The 16,090-nt window shown below is 41.2% G+C and overlaps 1 protein-coding gene across 1 annotated transcript; it reads left to right on the forward strand.

Moving 5' to 3' along the window:
• The first annotated feature begins 210 nt into the window (after positions 1–210).
• Positions 211–15,664, forward strand: LOC146608118 (transmembrane protein 182-like). The gene is made up of 5 exons (XM_085347335.1): positions 211–481; positions 2,646–2,742; positions 2,830–2,958; positions 3,043–3,180; positions 5,188–15,664. Exons 1-5 carry the CDS (start codon positions 311–313, stop codon positions 5,454–5,456), a joined length of 804 nt encoding a protein of 267 aa, XP_085203461.1. The 5' UTR covers positions 211–310; the 3' UTR covers positions 5,457–15,664.
• The last annotated feature ends 426 nt before the right edge of the window (positions 15,665–16,090 follow it).

Consider the following 16,090-nt stretch of genomic DNA (forward strand, 5'->3'; position numbering starts at 1 on the left):
GATTTCTCTGTTTCGGGCTTTATTATCTTGTTTGCTTTGCTTCTATTTTTAAATGTACCCATCCTATTTATGTGTGTCTGAGCCCTGGCCTCTGTAACTGTATCCCTTCCAACATATGGTGCACATTTATTTTAATTCAGCCACCTTCTTGTGCCCGATTGGTCAGCAGTAAAAGGGAAGCCCTGTGTAGAGTGTCATGCGTAATCGACATGTCCAGCCTCTTAGGAGTCTATCAGACTTTTTAAACATGACATGCTAATAGAGTAAGAAAGAGAAGCACCGAGACGGAGGAATCTGGAAAGATTTAAACATGTCGTCCAGCCTGAGGTTGAAGGTGCTCCTCTTCTTTGCTCTATTCTTTGGAGCAACAGGGTTTCTCTTCCTGATTCTCTCCTGTGGGACTGAGTACTGGCTGCTGGCTGCAGAGTCCTGCAGCAACCCCGGAGAACACAGCCTGAGAGACGGGAAGAGCAACGTGAAGGTATTTGAACTGTGCAGGAGCGACGAGTTGATTTATGTGATGCCTTTTAAGAAAGGGAAACAGTAGTTTATGAGTAAAGATGTATTTATTAACATGCGTATTTAAAATAGGAATATGCTTTGAAATATAAAAGTTACAAAAACAGACTGAATGACTAACATAACATGGAAAACTGTTAATACGCAAAATTTGTCATTTAAAAAAAATGAAAAGCAGATTTTTCCACGTTAAAATATGTTTATTTATTAGATAAAACTTAAATGATAGCGTAATGCTGTGAATTTGTATCTAAAATTTGAGTCAACATCATCAATTTACAAAAGAAATAAGTAAAAATACACAAGAATGTAATTTTTTTGAGCTACTGCAACTGTATTTTAATGGAATACAGGAATTTTTGTTTTTTTATTCATGCAAAATATTTGGTGCCCAAAGTGCTACCTTTTTTTTATGGGTTTAACATAAACAAACAACAACAACAAAAACACTCAGTATAGGATTGCACCAGCCAGATTTCTCCTGCATGGCTAAGATCAAAAGATTGTTACATCTTTTAACACAAATCTATTTTTTCTCATATTTCAGGCCATTTAAAAGACAAAAGTGTGTATAATGTTTTATTATATTTTAAGAAATAAATGTTGACAAATGTTAGTGCAATGCTAGTGATTTTCCATTAGCTCTCCCAAAGCTGATTTGGGCTGAGGGGCCTGGCAAACCTTTACCACTGCATGGAAATCACTGGACCAGAGGCCAGTACTTGGATTATATGGCAACAGCGTTACACTTCTAATCTGCACACAAACATAAAATGATTTTGTAACAAAAAAGACTGAAAGAGCAAAATAATACTAAAATAGGAGTATAACAGGGTAAGTATAACAAACCAATGTGTCAACGTGTTACATGTTGCCATTATTTTGTCACAGTAACCTTCATCACCATTGTCAGGCTGCTTATTACACATCACTTTGTTGCTGTCATGCCGCTAGTGGACCGGGTGCAGGCTCTTGTTGCCTAGGTAACCTTGTAACACCCATGTGAACTGTGTTCTTCGCTGTCATTGGTAATCGCTTCAATTGTGCACCTCAAAGTTGAGAAAAGTTTAACTTAATGATGACAAATTTTATATATATTCAGTCAATTTAATTGATTTTTGTGGAGTAGCCCACAGCACGTCCTATATACTGTGTACCATGGGTTGCATTTCTGGCTAGTTGGTGATGTTTCACACCACTGACCCTTCACATTTGCAAAACAACCGATGTTATTTTAGGCCCTGTGCATGAGAAGGGGCTGAAAAATAGACATATTGTGCATCAGATACGTTATCTATGACTTTAAATGTCTCCAAATTCACTTTGTAGCTGTAGACCTACAAATTGAATATTTACATATAGTGTCTCTGGATGGTGATACTTGAGACTTAAATGAATGGACAGAGAAAATCAAATCTCGGCCACATGAGAGAAGATGAGGTCACAAAGTTCAGTGTGCCAACTTGCAGTATTCCCCCAGTTGGCTTTTGCACCACTCCCTTCAGACCGTACATGTGCACTTTTTTATGGATCTGCATTCAGATGATCAGGCTTTTATTCTTGCACTGATATCCTTTTGTCCTTTGTCCTGATAGTTTTTGCATTGCTTAAAATTTCAGTATTCTTTCTCTTCTTCTACTTTTTGGCTGCTTTAACTTGATTATCATGCACTCTAGATTCATTTGAGACTCTGTGAAGATCAAATTGACACACAAATTTAAAAAAAAAAACGCCAATCCCATCAGGATGTTTTTGAGCATGATCCTCTTTCAGTGTAAGCTAGAAGAGCTCCAGTGGAGGGTCTCTGGGTGCAAACTTCCTCAAATGTGTCTGTTTGCTGGCAGCCGATGGACCCCCAGTCTTTTTCTGTAGCAGGCTCTGGTTACCCTGACACAGTAAACCTGCCTCTTATGCTGTATCCCATAACTTAAACATCTCCCTGCCAGAAAGCACTCACTGCATTTGGATCTTGTTCGTTCTCCACACATTCTTGTAATGAAACCTGGGAGATGAGTGGCTCTGGAGTAAAATTCATTGAGGTATTCATTAAAATTGGCTCCAAACACGGGTCAGAAACAGGGTTTATTTCCACAGCTCTCATCAGATGTTGTTTTCTGATCCGACAGAATTCACAGGGTGTGACCATTTTCCATGAGGGTCTGTTCTGGCGGTGCTCCTACACGGTCTTTTCTCACGATTACTCAATATGGGACCTTTGGATCTGTGAGAACCTTCATTACGTGTTTTATAAATGGCAAAAATAACACAGTGAACCTTTAATTGTGACAGCTGCCTTTCCCCCCTCTTCAGCAAACCAGCCTCTACCAAAAGTGTGCGAGGTCGCTTTCCTCTTCCCTTTTCCTGCTAACAAGCCGGTAGAGCTGTGGGATGAGCCGCACAAGTTTCCTGGACAGCCTGTTGAACGCAATGCGGCCACTGGTTGGCATCACTTTGTTATACAAGCGGCACATTGTCACTGTAAAAACAGCACTGAGCACTGACTGGCTGTCGTGTTTTCCTCAGTTTTCAGGATCTGCTGGACCATCTTCTTCGTCATGGGTTTGGCGGCGATCATCATCGGTGGATTTGTTGTCATCTGTGCCGGCCCACTGACCAACCACAAGCTCTATAAAGTGGGCGGGGCTCTACAGCTGCTTGGCGGTAAGGCTAAATATAGAATTGGAGGCTTCTTCTCAAACAGATCCTCAGAAGCTTTCTTCAGAAGGAGACTATCATGAGAACATTTTAAAGTATGTTGTGAGATTTCTGCCCCCCAACAGAAGAAATTGTATAATTTACTCCATTTGTAATGACAGTTTTGGTCACAGTCCTCTTATCCAGTGTCCATCTGTCTCTGAAATAGGAGAACTATTTTTGTCTGATCCCTTATTCACTAGAGATCATCACAGCAGGTACACTTTTGCCATCTTTTCCATGCCACATGCGCTTTCTGACACAGTCTGAAGGGAATATGGGTCTCTGGCTAGAATTGAACCAGTGACCTTTCTCTTCCCCAGTGAATCTACAAACCACTACACAGTGAAGCCAGTGTTCTGGCTTTGATTTCTATGACTGGCCAGGAGTGCTACAGCAAACGTAGCCATTAAGTTGTTTAAAGTGGCTTCCACCGCTCATATCCACCTCCGTATTTGTGTTCTTCTGCTCTAATTGAGTAGCTTTGCATGACTGACAGATCAAAATAATCCTAATTTATCGTATGCTGGGCAAACCCTGCCCTCTGTAGGCCACTTTTTCTGACCAGATTCAGTTTTTTAACAACACCTTTTTTTTACTTGTTTGGATAAAATGTGTTTTAATTTAAAAATCTATTTATGTACTTTCATATCTATGATAAATAATGTAGGATTGTTAAAAAATATTATATTTAATCTGCATAACGTGCAATAATTTTGATTAGCTGATTCGGAAGAATTTATAAATAAAATAAAATTTTGCACAACTTCAAAGACATAAACATGTCTTTTATTTTTAATCCTTTTAAGTAAAGTAGCTTAATTCTAAAAATCATTATAAACATTAATGAATGTTAAACACAAAGTTTCTAGTGCAGATTTGGCTTTGGAATAAAAGAAAACATAAAACACAAATTGTTCATGTTCAGAAAAATATGTTTTACAATTTTATTTTCAAAAGATTTTAATGCTTTCAGCTACACTACAACTAATGTAGAAAGTAAGATTAGTAGTATTAGTGGTATTAAATTAGTTTTAGTAGCATCAAAAAATAAAAATATTTTAACTAGAAATCACTGAAACTAGAAATAATGTAACATTTAATAGAGGTTCACATTTGTTAGCTAACACTGCCTCCAGGTCTGTGTAGCTCAGTTTTAAATGAGAACATGTTTGGAGGTTGTGTTTGAGGAGTTTTATTTTCTGCACATTTAACGGTTTCCCTGTTTTGGTGTATTTGTTTGCTGAAGCTCTTGGCTAAACGTTTATCACAAGAATGTAATTTGAAAGTGTGCGGTTCCAGCTAACCCCAAACACCAATCATCAATACCTTTAGTCTCAGGACATCCTTTCCTCTTCTGCAGAGATCACTCAAGTTAAAAAATTGGAAAAAATCTTTGTTACGAGCCAACATTAGTATGAAAATATTGGTAAGGTCGCAAAATTTAGAAATTAGAAGGGAGGAAAGCCTTTCCCGTGCTTTGGCAAACATGTGAGCCATGTAAAATGTTTTTATGCATGCTTCCAATTTCCTGTTCTACGCAGAGGAAAAACTGAAGAAAAAACAGTCTCATTTCACAATGACTGCATTGTTTGTACTTATGAAGCGGCACGATTTATTGTTTTACTTTGAGCAGTCAAAACAGGCAGTAAAACATGACCTGCTGTGCCACTGACTGGTAAAAACCTGTCCTGCAGGTTTACACGTGTCCCACGGAGTGAGGACAAAAGTGTAGTAGATGACACGCTGACAAAACAAAACAAACAACACAGTATTTAACAGAAACACATCAGCTGAGAAAGGCTGCAACAGACGTTTTGTAAAATGAGTAGAAATATTTAAACTGCAGATGTCATCTGGCATTTTTGCTCCCATTACATTCTTGATTCTCCTGTAAAGCCTGGTTATTATGTCTGTATATCTTATATCGATCAGAAGCTGAATGACCTGCACTGTTTCCCGTGTGTCTGTTAGGCGTGTGTCTGTTCATCGTGGTGGTGATGTATCTGATGTGGATCCAGGTCCTGGACACTCTGGATCAGTTTACCCTCCACCAGAAAGTCTCTCGCTGCCCGTCTTTCCATCTCAGCGTCCAGCACGGCCCCTCGTTCTTCCTGGCTCCGGTGGCCGTCTTCTTCTGCCTACTGGCCGGCCTCCTCTTCGTCCTGGTCGGACGAAGCATCGAGAGTAAAGAGCTGGACAGCACGGACAAAATCTCGGAGATTTCGACAGATGAGCTGTGAATACAGACAGTCGACTTGTTCAAAAGTTCACCGCTCCACGTGTCTGGAGTGAAATGCCGTGTGCTTGGTGTGTAGATGAGTTGCGGATGTGGAGCTGATGATGCTTGAGAAGAAAAACAAATGTTTGTGGCTTAAAATCAGTCACAGGAGGCTCCTGACGAATCTGATTTTGTCTTGTACCATCGACTGAATGCTGTGATTTTTAGTCTTTTTAGTTGTCTCGTGTGTAGCAGCACTGTAAGCATTAAAGAAATGCTTACAGAGTCCTGGCCAATGATATTCATGCTGTTACCATCCTTTATATACAGTTTACAGTCCATTCAGATGATAGACTGTATATAAAAGCTGGACATAACCAATGTGATGTCAAGCATTGGCATTTGAACTTTCCTTTTTGAAGACCTAATGTTATCATGGCGCCAGAAGTGACCATATCTGGAGTGCTAAGTGATTACCTTGGTTAGTAAGCTTGCATTCATAAACTGCACATATCTGCTAATTAGTACTAAAGAAATACCAGAATTTAATTCGCCCAAACTAAATCAGGCTGCATTATTAATCAGATAAGTTGATTTAAAGTTATCCAAAAGGCATCAGGACCACAAACACAGAGATGTTGAGCTTCGTGAGGCCTCGAAGAAAGCTAATCGCTACAACTGCCTGAGTAGGCTTCAAGCTCCTATTTGAAAATTCATTCAACAGGACTGTTGTTTAATTACTGTAAAGTTGAGCATTACAACAGTCTGCTTACATCATAACATTATAACAGTATAGCTCACACTGAGTCATGTCGGCTTCATTTTTCAGGTGGCCGCCACTTCATTTAAAGTGGAAATGTTGATTGTGTTGTTGCTGTGGGGAAAAAGAAATAACTGTGTGTTTGTTTTTAATACAGTGACATTTGATTGACTAGTCAAATGGTTTATGCCATTATATTTTTCTCTGATCTCGTTTTGGTTAGAGATTTATTTTGTTTTTGTTTTAATTTACGTGATCGTATCGCGTGTGCTTGAATTACTGTTTACCTCATTGTTGATACATTCTTTTGTTGTAATTGAAAAAATATACAATTACACAATATAAAAAGTTAAGAGAGGGCATCAAACCAACGTTCATACAGGACAATTTTCAACACATCAAAAAGCGTCATTTACATTAAAGGCCTAAACCTTGTGCTCTTTCAGGTTTGTTAGTCATTAACGTGTGTTACTTAAGATAGTAGGATTTAGAGGAACTGCAGGACTTACGTGGAAGTCCAGAGAAGTTTAATATGTAAGAAAAGCTGGTTGGAAACTGAGCTGTTGAGACTCGTTTTAAGACATTTGACAGAAACAAAGGGCCTTTGCCATTACTGTGATGTACATGACGGGACTTGGTGATCCATAAAAGTAGAGTCGACCTCGTAGGTTAAAGCTGCACGGACCTGTGATGGGAATTTTTGCGGTCACCAAACTGAAACCAATGTAGGGGCGTGTACCAACGGGCGCGTACGGGGTTAAAATCAGTTTGCTTACTCAAATATTTGTTCAGTTTCATGTTCGACATTTTACTCCAGTCAATAAACTACTGTAACTTTACATTTACTGCATTTTGCTGTTTGTAAAGGTTCGTTTTTTCTCTACTTCTACTCAAAGATTTCATTGCATTGACACAGCATACGGATAGTAATCGAGCATATGTGCATATAAATGACGACCAGAGAGTTCAGATTTCATCTGTTGACAGTTTAAAGCCACAGTTTTTACTCTGTCGCAAGAAAGTAACTTTTTTTCCCCCAGTGAGTAATATAATTCTTCTAAATAAAAAACTATATTCTCAAAAAGCTTGATGTTTTCAAACAGTTATTTAGGAAACTGAAATAAATTCTAGACTCATTAGAAAAATAATGTAATTCTTCAAGCATTTTTCCATTTTATGACCTATAACTAAAAGAATTTAATTAAACAAATGTATTGAAAATTATAAGAATATTCTGTGACTTATAAATACTGTGCATCTCTCGGTCTAGATAAATACATGCAGCATGCATCATGGGGAAGATTGCTGACGTGACAGGTGTCCAGATGACACTCATCCTCGGAGGGTAAGCTTAGGAAGTCCTTGCTGAAAAGGCTGGCTGTTTGGGAAGGTGACTGTAAGGAAAGGTTTGGTACAAAAAGCTGCAAAAGATACAGAGATGTGCTGGCGTTAGAGGAGCTTCGATCACTGAGTGCAAAATCAATGCAGCGCTTCATGCCTCCATAGACTGAAAAGAAGATTTCTGCAGGGAAAAGGTGCAGTGATTTGTTGAAACACGTACAAACATACATATAAATACAATATATAAGGCAAAAACAGTTTGTACAATTCTAACAAGCTTGAAATTCGATATTTATTTTTCAGCACAGTCTGAACTCTCTCATTAAGTCGTCTTCAGGAATAGTTCTCCAGGCTTCTTGAAGGACATTCAAAGCTCTTCTTTGGATGTTTCTGCCTTTTGTTCTGTTCTCTGTCAACATGATCCCACACTGCTTCAATAATGTTGAGGTCCGGGCTCTGGGGAGGCTGATAGTGCTCCACTGTGTGATTTTCTATCCAGTACCTGGTTACTTGTTCACTAGTACTTGATTATTATTTCTAGCAAATATAAAGATCTGGATGGATCACATCAGGATTAGTATGATTTAAGAGTAAAATCAGAGGCAAGCAATGCTTGACAGGAAGTCACTCCAACCGTACAGCGATGTCAAAAGGACCAAAACACAGAAAAGCTTCCATCAGTGAGGATAAAGTTAGTCATTGCAAATGATTTTTCTAATCTATTTAACAGATCCCATTGTGATTAATGCTTCCCCGCTCTCACTCTGCCTTTATTATAATTGATAAATCAAGTTTGACAAAAGTTGAAGAGAGGAAGGCCGCTTCAGGGTGCGTGGAAGCAGTGAGTAGATTGAGTGTGACTGTGGCTGCCTGTCATGAGGACATCAGGCTGAAGATCTGAAATGCTGGGTCAGAGGGATGGGGATAATAATAAATTAGACTGTCATAATCCATTTTCTGATAGGAGGGCTGCTTTGGCCTTCATGTAAAGACGTCTGGCAGCCACTAGAGGGCAGAGTCGGCTCAGGATAGCGTTTGGAAGCGTTGCATCACCTCATTAAAATCACTCTTATCCCCCTAGTAGATTCCTTACGATGATGTCCGACAACATGGCAGTGAAATGCAGAGTCGCAGTGCACACATCAGATTAGGTTTGCTAAGGGAGGGAAGCAGGAGTGAAATTTGTAAGTGATAATTAAGTCAACTCATTCAATTTTCTCTCACAAACAAAAGAATTATTATTTTTTCCTTCCCTTGAAATTAAGTATTACTAACATTATATCACAAGGAGGAGGAGGGGGTGGAGGCCCACAGTCACACCTTTTATAATTGGAAAAGGCAAACAGAAGTGAGACCTCGAGATGATACAGTGACGAAAACGAGTCTTTCATTATTCGTTCACGTCTCACGCTCCTGCTCTTATCCGTCCCTTCTCTTCTTAATCTCCGCTGTGAACTAGGTGAGCATAATTACACCTGAGCATGTCACGTTCATTCCCCCAGCTGTCACCAAACATCTCTGTCACCTCCTCGTCGTAGCCCAGGGTTGATCTTTACTTTCTAATAAATGCGAGGAGATCCAGTCACAGCACTTGGTCATAGAGATTATGGCAGATTCATTACTCGATCCAGGAGTGCTTTTGGGAACATGCATGCACTCGTCGCCACTGCCAGGAGTCCTTTAAGTTGCGACATCACACTTTTGCAGTGGACAGAGCTGTCTGCTTAAAGGAGCTTACCGCAAAGAAAAGCAACCCAAGGCATTTATTTTACACCCTCGTAAAAACATTGTTTCATAAAAATAAAGAAAGATTGTGCAAAGGTTGATAGATTAACCATCATTTATCAGCTTTAACTAGCAGTTTTTTCTTGCTTCTGTTGTCCTTGTGAATGGAAGGGTGCCAAAACTGGCATCCCAACTGCTGGGGCAGGTCAGTCTTTACCAGCATTTTCCAGCAATTTCTGTGCCATTTTCCAGATGGCACAAAGAGAGGTGGCTGCTTTGTTTCCTGTTTTGACTTCTCCCTTTTCAGCTCCACTGCTGGAATGATGATTTTCTTCTATCATTTAGGAGAAAACTGTCAGCATGCCCCAAGCCCCTGTAAAAATCTTTATGACCAACACATCAACCATTAAAGTGCCCCTTAACCAGTCCCTTTTGTCCTCCCATTCATGTTCCTTTATATTTTTATTAACCTCTGTGGTTTCTAGGAAAGGTCTCTCTAAACTCAATGAATACATCAGAAATTTACCTTTATATAGTCGCCTCAGGGCACTTTATATTATAAGGTAACGACACTGCAATAATAGAGAGAAAACTCCAGCAATCAAGCAACTTTGATTGCTAGACAAAATAAGGAGACATCAAGCGACCCCCTATGAGCAAGCACTTGGCGACAGTGGGAAGGAAAAACTCCATTTTAACAGGAAGAGATTTAGCTGCAAAACCAAAGCCCTTATACCAGCAATAGCCTAAAGTTAGCTATGCTAGCCCTGCTTACATTACCATTATCAGAGTTCACGTGATGCACCAACCAGCAACTTCATTAGGTACACCTTTGCTGGGTTGGAGCCCTTCTAATTAAAGAGCTGCTTAATTTCTTCATTGCAGATTCAACAACAAGGTGCTGGAAATTTTGGTCCATGTTGAGATGTTAGCATCACACACGTGCTGCAGATTTGTCTCGTTGTGGAGGCCATTTCAGTACAATGAACTCAGTGTCATGGTCAAGAAGTCTGAGATGATTTAAACCGGTTAGCTATGTATGCCCAGTGGCCTAATGCAGCGGTCCCCAACCCCCGGGCCTCAGACCGGTACCGGTCCATGAGTCGTTTGGTACCGGGCCGCGACAGTTGAGGCTCAGGTGTGAAATGTATGGTTTTCAGGGTTTTTATCGGTTTTCAGCGTTATTTTGTTATCTTTAGCTCGGTTTTCCTGGGTCTTTTCACGTGTGTTATGAATAAATCTTCTTTTTTTTGGTACCGGTACTAGTTTTATTTCTTGTATTTATCCGCGACACCTTAAAGGCCGGTCCGTGAAAATATTGTTGGGCATAAACCGGTCCGTGGTGCAAAAAACGTTGGGGACCGCTGGACTAATGGATAAGGCACTGGCCTCCTAAATCAGGGATCATGGGTTCGAGTCCCATCTGAGGTGATTTCCAGCAGTGGCGCAGCGGAAGCGTGCTGGGCCCATAACCCAGAGGTTGAAACCATCCTCTGCTAGGGCTTTTAGATAGCCAGCTTTCTCTCGTTAACGCAAGTTGTCTCTATATTCACTCACTGGTAACGCCATTTCTAGTACTGGGCTGCATCCCTTTTTCCCTTCTGATCTCCTTTAGTTCTTCAACAAGTTGCTAGAAACATTCCTGAGAGATTTTGGTCCATGTTGGTCCATGTTGACATGATAGCATTACACAGTTGCTGCAGATTTGTCAGCTGAAGAGAAACTCCTGTTTCACCACATGCAAAAGATACCCTGTTGGATTGGTTGTGTGGGAAAATCCCAGCAGATCAGCAGTTTCTGAAATACTCAGAGCAACAACCACGCCACATATATGTGATATATATGATGGTTGATATATATGACACATGATGTGCGGCCCCAGTGGCCTAAAAGATAAGGGACTGGCCTCCTAGGCCAGGGATTGTGGGTTTGAGTCCCATCTGGGGTGGGTCCATAACCCAGAGGTCAATGGATAGAAACCATCCTCTGCTAATTCTTCCAGATATCTGAGTTTGGTGGTTCAAACTGATGCAGCTCTTATTAAATCTGACAAGCGTTTTTTCACTTTAGTTTATCTGAACCTCATGGTTTATCTTAGGTTTTTCCAAAACTTCTCCAGGCCTCGAAAATACTGTCACATTGCATTTTTCCAGATTCTTCATGGCCTTTTAATCCCTATTCCGAAGATTAAGTTAGCATAAGATATCAGTGACTAGATTTTGTAGGGTTGTGGATAACATTAAAAAAATAGGAGCAAGTCCTATTTTTAGTCCTGAGAGACTAAAATAACATCTTGGCATGTGGTTTTGTTTCTGATGATGCTCGAATACAGTGCCAATGATCAAAAAGGCAGGCTTGGGTTAATGTATGTATATAATGCCACTGAATCAAGCACCCTCTGCAGTGAGAAGCTGAAATAATGATGTATAGAGTTTTTTTTTCTTTTGCTGCTTTCACAACATAACAAATATAATGAGCATCCTTTAAAAGCAGGACACGGCCTTTCGTCTGATCCCCCGCCTTCCCCGAACCTCCCCCTGTTTGCTTTGCACGTTGGTACACTCTGCTCTACCTCCACATTACCCAGAGGCCAACCCAGGGGGCGCAATTATTCAGGCCTTTGCTCAGCCAAGTAGAAGAAATTAGCCTCGTCTCCCGAACCAAGACCTTCTAACCTGCACCAGGACCTCGGGCTGCCTCTCTGACTAGCACGACCCCATGTGACTTCCCTCTCCAGACTTCATGTTTTCCATACATATGAGCCCGAGCTGGCCGGAGCCACGCTCGGCTTCCATATGGGCTCTCTTTGCACTGGCTGGCGATGGTGGGCTGGGGAGCTGCAGGTTATAAAATCCAACACCCCCACACACCACCGCCGTGCACCGCTCCTGGGAGAGGAAGCTGGCGGCCTCGGGCTAGTGATGCGCTTTTACAGCAAATCAACATTTAAATCTAAAAAAAAAGGATAGCATCTGGGCTCAGATGTGTCATTCTGCGTGGCCTTAAAGCTCCGATTACAAAAGAAATATTGAAAATTTAATTTGCGAATACAACCAGAAGTTGTGTAACCTTTACCAGACACTTCACATTCAGTCAAATTACTGCAGGCAATGATCTAAATGAGCAATTATGGGAAAGAAGAAAATGGTTTAATAACTCCTGTGATGACAGAATATGGTGTGCATGTGTAAGGGCAAAGAAGAAAAGCTTCTCTACCTCCCTTTTATATTTTTATCTTGATCTTTTCTTTTGAGTCACAGGTGATTCTTTTTCTTACATCTGTGCTTTCAGTGTCTCACCTTACCTTTCAGATTTTTTTTCCCTTTTTCTGCCCTCCATTTCATTTATTCAGGCAAGTCAGTGGTGGATAATGAGGTCTGTGGCCTGGTGCTGTATTCCCCAAGTCTCTGGGTACAGTGAGGAAATTCTCACAGCTTTGCAGCTGCATTGCAAAATCTTCCAGCAACCTTGTCCACCGGATAAACGGCTGTACGACTAATGGGGGGTAACATCCAACATTAAATTGTTGACACACAGTGGACCCATACAACGACATATTATCAGGACAAAAATCACCTAGACTTTGAGATTTGATCCAATGAGAAATGGAGATGTTACCCAGGAACTCTGGGAATTACACCGGTGTTATATTTATTACATACCATGAACAGAGTGGTTTTCTTTTCTGTGTTTCCTGAATTACACCTCAATTTTAGGGTGTTTTCCCACCTGTAGGTTGTTTACTCTGTTCATTCATCAGTTGATGAATTTGTAAATTTGTAGCTTTTTTCCATTGGTTTGGTTTGTTTTTGCACAGAGAAAAAATCCAAGTGAACCAAAATGCGTCACTACAAACCATGTGAGAACATTCAGTCTGCTCATTGGCCAGGTGTGTCTGGGGCGGGAGCAACAAACATAAATACAGGAAGAAGGTGCAGTGTGAGAAAAAGGAGAACTGGCGTTCTTTTTACGACTAGTTGCTAGCCCGTGCAGACCTTTGCACAGCTATAGTGCCTTCCTGCATTAAGAAGACAAAACACACGTGGTTTTTTTCACGAGTCTGTTTGGAATCGTATATGGGCCAACTGCTCTAAAGCGCAGCTGGTAATTACTTTTGTAATTACATGTAGGTGTGACAAATATGCATAAAAAGAAGAAATAAGAAAGTCATGACTGTCATGCTGTAAAACTTGCAAAAATACAGTTAAACGTTCAGAGGGCAGATTGGAGTCTTTGCCAGGCTGATTCTGGCCCCCGGGCCTTAGGTTTCACACCCCTGTGCCAGGCTAAACTATGGTTTTAGCAGCAGGTCTGTTCCCATAAAAGCTGAAGTAGCAAAGTGTGTGGACTTACACTGCAAACGTAAACACTGAGTACAATTATGTAACGCAAAGAAGAACTACACATAGCCCTCTGTGGGGTCCGTGGATTTTATTTTTCCAAGCTCAGATCCTTGAGTACAACTGACCAGGTGACAGGTGGATTGACTTTGAGCAGTTAATTCCATCTCATTTCATATATTGGGTGAATATCCCTCCTGCAGCCTGTGCACACTGTACCCCCCTTCTTCCTCTCTGCCCGTCTTCCCTCAGCTCCCCACAGTCTGTTTTGCACTCCCTTTATCTCTTCTTTATGACAGGCCTCTTACCTTGTGACTATAGATATCCCTGAGCCTTATCGTGGTGAGGGCCAAATGAGGCACAGGAGGAAATGATGGCTTTTCTTTATCTGTGGCCTCTCCAGGCCGCTATTTCATCAGGTCAGTGTGTGTACATTTGGAGAGGCAAAATGCTTCTATTGAACTAGCACCCACAGCCGTGCCTCTTGGCTCCAAATAGGCTTTACCTACTTGTCCATGTTTTCTCCCCCTTGTTCCCACTTATTCTGCCTCCCCTCTCTCTTCGCCTCTCCCTCGTTCCCTCACCCTTTTCCAAAGAAAGCGATCAGCTCTGTGCACTGGAAGAGGGAGCAGAAGACGGCGAGAAAGATTAAATCCAAGTTTCTTTCATCCGTGAACGCTTTCATCTCTGGTTTTTAGCAAACAGAGAGAATTATCAGTGCCGCGACTGACGAGGGGCGGGGGTGGAACAAGGGAGGAGCTGGAGACGAAGAGGAGGAGGTGCAACGTAAGGTGGTAGCCAACTGGGAATAGGAAGGGAATCCACTTGCCGTGCAACCTCTGGTTTTGTTGAGCATTAGGTTTATCTACTGAGTACCAGGGGAGCTCCTTTTTGTCTTGACTCACTCTTTCTTACTATAGAAAGCTCAAGTTACCTCTGAAGACCATCAGGAACATCACCACATCCCTCCAAGTCTCAATCCGACTTATAGATTAGGTGTAAAAAGCACAAAACGAGCCATGAACAGGTAGACCCAGCAGACCTAAGTCAAAAAACAGTCTCTTATTTAAGACCAGCGCTAATCCATCCTTCCAAAAATGTCACCAAAACTAAGCAGATGATTTTTTTTCTCCCCAATCTATTCTGTGATGCTTGGCATGCCGTCTAATCTCCACTGTTCGGAGTGTTTTTTCATTAAATTTGTGTCAGGACTAATTTCGAGGGGAATGAATACAGATGTCAGGATGCCATCGAATCCCATCGCGGGGCCTTTAATGAGATAACAGGCTTTAGTCAAAGAATTAGCGCTATTGAAAAAAAAGAAGAAAAAAAGAATGAGATTAGTTCAATGGGATGTGGATGCAGAGTAGAACAGGGTGAGGGAGAGAGGGGAGACCAGAGTCATATCAGACCTGCCCTGCCAAATCACAAATCTATTTCCGACACTGGTATTAATTAACAAACTAAAGCTGCTGTTGCATATTGATTCATCGGGGTGCGCACTTGTATTATCTCCTATTAAGCAGGAAAAAAGGGGAGATTATATGAAGCCTTCGGGGGCGTTTTATGGATCCTGTGAGACGGTTAAACCGTGTCACGGACTCCAGAGCAACAAGACGAGCTCCCTGAGTTTCTGAGCGTGTGTGTGTGTTTCCTCTTGTTGCCGCTTATGTGGGCTCGAATGCAGACTTAAGCTTTAAATTTGATTATTTTTGGTGAACATTTTTCAATTAGCCGCACAATCCCTGAATATATTTCTGTGTGCAGACACATCCGTGCACAAGTGCAGACAGCGATTTTATAAAACTGGGGAAAACAATGAGTCCAGCAAATGCTGTTTGTGAATCATGTACAGACGTGGAAAAAATTGTTAGTGCCTTTCTGTTGAAGAGAGAAAAACTCACCAGAATAACTTTAAAGTGACACAAGTTCTATAAACAAGAGTGTATAGAGAGCCCAACTCCCCCCAAAGGACAGGCGACACTAAAACTTTGATGTTTTATTGTGTTTTTATTACAATATGGTGACGATGGCCTGCTTTGGTGTCATTGTGATGTGATGTAAGGTGTCGTATTGAAAAAATAAAAAAGTTTGTTGTAAAGCTCTGTTCGTGACCTAAATGGTTTACTTTGACCTTGGGCGCTAACAGTGAGATCAAGGTCAAATGGTTAGCTAACTATTACCTAGATACTCATGCACAGACCCTGCACAGATTCAAGACACCCTGCACGTTGCATAACTGAGCCCTCTCGACTGCAGTGTCCAAATTCAGGGGCTACATCCTTTGAAAGACCTGACCTACCCGGGTCTTCGAAAACCACAAAGGCCGGACGTGAGCGGTTGTGAAATTGAACAGATTTGCGTAACCAGCTATTCCTGGCCTTACCTCAGCGTATCTTCAATCAACTAGCAACAGTGACAGCCTGAAACACACAGCTGTAAGGTGTAAAAATGAAACCAGAGCTTCTGTACCTTCGTCACCGACGTGAT

Source organism: Diplotaxodon limnothrissa, linkage group LG23, assembly GCF_057381915.1.
Source record: "Diplotaxodon limnothrissa isolate DT_005_m linkage group LG23, D_limnothrissa_male_GT1.1, whole genome shotgun sequence".
NCBI lineage: Eukaryota > Metazoa > Chordata > Actinopteri > Cichliformes > Cichlidae > Diplotaxodon > Diplotaxodon limnothrissa.

Excerpts from the sequence above, each read along its gene's own strand:
- LOC146608118 (XM_085347335.1), top strand. The coding sequence starts at position 311 with ATGTCGTCCAGCCTGAGGTTGAAGGTGCTCCTCTTCTTTGCTCTATTC. Across the intron at positions 2,959-3,042 it reads TGAACGCAATGCGGCCACTG|TTTTCAGGATCTGCTGGACC; the intron begins GTTGGCATCACT and ends TGTTTTCCTCAG. Across the intron at positions 3,181-5,187 it reads GGCTCTACAGCTGCTTGGCG|GCGTGTGTCTGTTCATCGTG; the intron begins GTAAGGCTAAAT and ends TGTGTCTGTTAG.